This window comes from Zea mays, chromosome 3, assembly GCF_902167145.1.
Source record: "Zea mays cultivar B73 chromosome 3, Zm-B73-REFERENCE-NAM-5.0, whole genome shotgun sequence".
Lineage (NCBI taxonomy): Eukaryota > Viridiplantae > Streptophyta > Magnoliopsida > Poales > Poaceae > Zea > Zea mays.
The window spans coordinates 24,924,148-24,929,026 of record NC_050098.1 but is presented as its reverse complement, the minus strand read 5'-3'; the positions used below and the strand labels follow the sequence as shown (position 1 = coordinate 24,929,026).

Here is a 4,879-nt window from a genome sequence, read left to right as displayed (position 1 = left end):
CAACGATGGGAGTTATAATCTCCCCTATTTCGTTAATCGGTACTTTAACTACTTTAACTGTGAAATCAATCTCTTTTTAATATAATTATCACATAACAATGTGTATTATGGTATTATAAATATGGTAGTATTTTTTAAAACTCCACAGACTCAAACATGTAAAAGGCAAATAACTCCGTTAAAAATTAAAGCGGAAGTTGAATAAAGAAAATGGTTGGAGAGGATGAGAAATAGAGGGAAATAGTTGAAAAGAATGTATTTAAATATGAATAGAATTATAGAAAGTACATATAGGGGATTTGAGAAGGAGAATGATTGGAGGTAGCCTCACACCCGGATTCCTCAGTAGGCGCTATGGCCTCGAATCGGAGCCCTTCCCCCAGCCTGCAGCCTTCAACTACAACAAATAATGAAATGCCCTAAAGTATAGGGTTACTCGCTGGCTAGGAAGCAAATGGGTATTATAAATTATAATCTACTTCGGAAACCTTTTTGCCATACCGAAACTTCTTTGTTTTACCTTTCGATGCACAGGGGAAGTACGAGTACTACTACCACCTTTCATCCACAGCAAACACAGCGCCTGCAGCCGGAGGCGACTTTTCCAGCAGTCCCTCTCCCTCTTTCTCGCACGAAGGAGGCGATAGAAATGGTATTGCTACAGGGGCGCTGTTCACCACAAGCTTTAGTCAGACACTGCTATACTAGTAGATAAATCCTTAATCCTCGATCAAAAGAAGGAAAACGCAGTAGAGAATACTAGCAGTAGTGAGTACTTTATACTGTAGATGGGCCCCGGGTGCTCCCTCTTTCGCTTCACTTTTCAGATACACAGGTAGCAGCCATAGATATTTTTTTGGTGCGGAGCCCAAACTCCGAAGCAGCGCACAGGCAGCGTCCGCTCCCGTCGCGCACGCGCAGGCACAGACACAGCGGCAAGGCAAGGACCAGGTCACCCGCGCCTCGTCTACCTCCGCCCTGACGGATTGCCCTCTCTGCGTCGAGCAAGCATCGCCCGCCCAGCCCCAGCCCCCAGGCAAACAGAGGAGCAGCAGCAGGCCGAGAGGCGTGTTGCCGACCCATTCTTAAATGCGTGCAACGGCACTACTCCACTCCCCACTACCAGCTGCTCCCTCCCTCCTTCCCTTCCCTCCTACCTCTCTCTCTCTCTCCCTCCGTTCGTTTCTTGACTCTTCTCTTCTCCCCATCAGCCAGCAGTCTCTCTCTCTCACACACACACAAGCAGCGACTTGCTCACAGTAGTGCTCCCCGGACAGAATGACCAAAGACGAGGAGTTCAAGCTGGTCAAGATCCAGGTTTCCCCTCTCTCACCCTCCCCATCTCCCTCTCTCTCTCATGTTGTTTTTGTTTGAGACCTGACTGAACTGTTCTTCGCTTGCTTCTCGCAGAACCATGCGCTGAAGGTGAACATACACTGCGACGGGTGCAAGCACAAGGTCAAGAAGCTTCTTCAGAAGATCGAAGGTACTTCTCCCCTCCACACACACAGCCTTTATTGTTCTACCACACACCCCATTTCCTGGCTCTCCTGCAGAACAGCGCTTACTCTAAGGTGGTGGTACTTTGTTTTCAGTTCCCCTCCTTTTCTCTCCCCCCACCCCCTGGCTTGGCTGCCAATACCTATCTTTTGTACCCGGCCATAAAAACTGGAAAACTTTGGCCACTTGCAACTAGAAGCACCACCATCCCCCTGTTCCTTGCTGAATGCGTTAACGCGACAGGAAAGGAAATCCCGGCTTTCCATGCAACGGGCGCTTGATGTTTAGACCGGATTGATTGTTAGTAGAGTATCATCCTTCTACCTTAAAGAAAACGAGAGATAAGAACTAGCAAAACTTGATCCCAGTGTGTGTTTTACTGAGAGCTATATAGCTAGGTTGGACCAGATTTTTACCAACGGTTGAGGTGAAATTTCCTGTCGTTGTTTCAAATAGATGGGCAGGAAAGTATTCTGGATCGCTGCCCTGCCCCACTCACTGCAGAAACCCGCATGTTGTGACATGCAATGGTCATTCGGTGCCCAGTACTTGGTAGTAATTAGTAATTACTAGTTACAGTTGCTCACGAGCAGCCTGTGACCTCTCTCTCTGTGTCTGTGTGTGCCTCTGCTGCATCTCATGCTTGGCAGGCGTGTACTCGGTGGCCATTGATGTGGACAACCACAAGGTCTCGGTGACGGGCGATGTGGACTCGGAGACCCTGATCAGGAAGCTCACCAGGGGCGGCAAGCACGCGGAGCTGTGGTCGCAGCCCAAGGGCGGCGGCAACCAGGGCCACAAGGGCAATAATGGCCAGCAGCAGAAACAGCAGCAGCCGCAGAACCAGAACCAGAACCACCAGCAGAAGCAGAAGCAAGGTGCCAATCTCAGCAAGGATGGGCACAACAAGAACAGCAACGGCGGCCAGAAGGACCAGGGGAAGCAAGGAGGAGGAGGAGGGGCTGGGGGCCTCATGCAGGGCCTCAAGGCGTTCAAGAACCAGCACGGCAACAAGCACCAGCTCCCTGAGCTCAGCTCGGACGACGATGACCTGTATGACGACGACGACGAGGAGGAGTTTGACGACGACTACGAGGAGGAGCTCCGCTTCCTCGGGGACAAGATGAGCCAGCTCGGGTTCCACGGCAACAACCAGAACAAGAACGGGAACAACGCTGCTGTCAACAGTAACCACAGCAACGGAAATGGCAAGAAGGGTAACGGAGGTGGTGGAGCCAACAATCATCACCAGAACAACAACCACCACCACCACCAGAACCAGAAGAACGTAAACGTGATCAACATGGCAGCAGCAAATGCCAAGATGGGCGGCGGCGGCGGAGGAGGAGTCCAGAACCACCAGAAGAACGCTGCTGCGATCAACATGGCCGCGGCGGCGGCGGCAAACGCCAAGATGGCTAACGGCGCCCAGAGGAACGCTGGTGCCATGGGCGGCATGCTGGGCCTGAGCCATGGCCTGGGAGCCGCCGCCGGTGCTGCTCCTCCTGGGTTCCAAGGCTACGCTGCAGGCTTCAACCACCCGTCCTCCTACGCTGCTGCCGGCTACGGAGGAGGTCTCCAGCAACAGCATCTCCAGCATCAGCAGCAGCAGCAGCAGAGCAACAACCTCATGGCGAGCATGCAGGGGTACCATCATCACCACCCTGCGGCGACGGCAGCGATGATGAGCAATCTGAGGGGTCTGAACGGCAACGTGATGATGATGCACCAGCAGCCCCAGCAGCATCAGCAGCCGCAGATGATGTACCACTCCTCCCCGCAGATCAGCCCTTACACTGGCTACTACAACCCTTACAACTACTACTACCACCCCCACCCTGGCAGCGCTGGCTACCCGCCCAGCAATGGGGATGTGGAGACCATGTTCAGTGACGAGAACACCAAGGGCTGTGTTGTCATGTAAGGGGATGCAGCTACAATCCTATGATCTAGAGGTTGTAATGGTGGCGTGGTGATGCAATCCTGCTGGTACCTTATTTTCCTTTTCTTTCTTTCTTTCTTTCTTTTTTTTTCCTTTCATTATTTTACTGCTATTTTATGGTTTTTTTTCGCATGTATCAAGAAGAGTGAATCATGGTGTTGACTTTAGATGTGTTGTTGAAAGTAGGGGGGGCAACTTGAGAGAAGGTGATCAGACAGTTGTAATGTAATACCTTTTAGGCTTTTACTGCCTAGTGCTTTTCCTGACTAGACTGGGCTCATGCCTAAGGTTCCCAAAGCAAGAAGTCTTGCCCTGACTTGCTTTCTATAATTTGTATATTATATAATCTGGGTGTTTGTGGCTTTGGACTTGTGGCATTTGATTTGAATGGTGCTCGTGGTGGATCATGGCTTAGAGTAACAGTGGAGAGGATGAACAACTGTTAACAGTCAACATTTGGGGGTGATGCATTCATGGCAAAATTTGTCGGTAACAGCATTGGAGTTGACTTGGTGAAACAAAAACATGCCATGTGGATACAAATTAATTAACACTAGTTAATTACAAGCACAAAGGACTCAAGAGCTTTTCAAGTTCCGGCAGCTTAGGCCCTGTTTGGAATCGTAGTATTTTTGCAGTTTTAAAATAATACTATGGTATTTGATGATACTATAGTATTTGAGCTCAAAAGGTGTTTGGTTTGTATAGTCAAAACTCAGTTTTAAATATCATGGTTTACCCAAAACTGTGGTATTTTTGGAGTTTTCGAAACTCCACTCATGACCTCGGTTTTCTTCTCTTCTCTCTACGTATACTTTGCTTTTCCAATAGAATCAAACAGATTTCGGTTTTGAGCAATACTGTAGTTTTACTATGGTAAAGCAATACCGTAATATTTTTGTCATGTACAATTGTAAACTATGGTATCTCAAAACTACAGTATTTCAAAACTGCATTCCCAAACAGGCCCTTAGTGTAGGCCGAAACATTACTAGGAGCATCACGTTTTGGAAACTCCAATCACCAAAGAGGAGGAAGGAAGCTTTCAAACCTGTACTATAAAACCCTGGAGATAAAAGACCCTGGATACAAAATTACTAAAACCCATTTATGATGAGCCTGCCTGCTGGAACCAAAGATTCCAAAATGCATGATGAAAGTGTTTGCTGGTAAAGGTAGTTGGAAATGAATGGCCATCATAAATGGCTGTGGCTTGGGGGGGGGGGGGGGGGGGGGCTCCCTTCATGAACGGCATTGGTCCCTAACACACAACATAAATTCTGATTTCTCGCCTGTCTTCTTTCTTTGCCACTTTTGCCAGACTGTATACTATATAGTACAGATACCATAACGCACCCCCCTCATAGACAGACTGGTAGCTGCCTGCCAAATAAACAAGCGTAGACATTTTCTGGTACTAGTACTAGGATTTGTTTG

The 4,879-nt window shown here is 48.7% G+C and overlaps 1 protein-coding gene across 1 annotated transcript; it reads left to right on the top strand.

Annotated features, from left to right (window-relative positions):
* Positions 1–861: 861 nt before the first annotated feature.
* Positions 862–3,806, top strand: LOC103649862 (heavy metal-associated isoprenylated plant protein 32). The gene is made up of 3 exons (XM_008675560.3): positions 862–1,317; positions 1,411–1,486; positions 2,151–3,806. Exons 1-3 carry the CDS (start codon positions 1,279–1,281, stop codon positions 3,422–3,424), a joined length of 1,389 nt encoding a protein of 462 aa, XP_008673782.1. The 5' UTR covers positions 862–1,278; the 3' UTR covers positions 3,425–3,806.
* The last annotated feature ends 1,073 nt before the right edge of the window (positions 3,807–4,879 follow it).

What these genes read in the sequence shown, in the direction of transcription:
- LOC103649862 (XM_008675560.3), top strand. Translation starts at nt 1,279, where the DNA reads ATGACCAAAGACGAGGAGTTCAAGCTGGTCAAGATCCAG. An exon ending in TCAAGCTGGTCAAGATCCAG is followed by an intron (nt 1,318 to 1,410) that starts GTTTCCCCTCTC and finishes TGCTTCTCGCAG; the next exon opens with AACCATGCGCTGAAGGTGAA. An exon ending in GCTTCTTCAGAAGATCGAAG is followed by an intron (nt 1,487 to 2,150) that starts GTACTTCTCCCC and finishes CATGCTTGGCAG; the next exon opens with GCGTGTACTCGGTGGCCATT.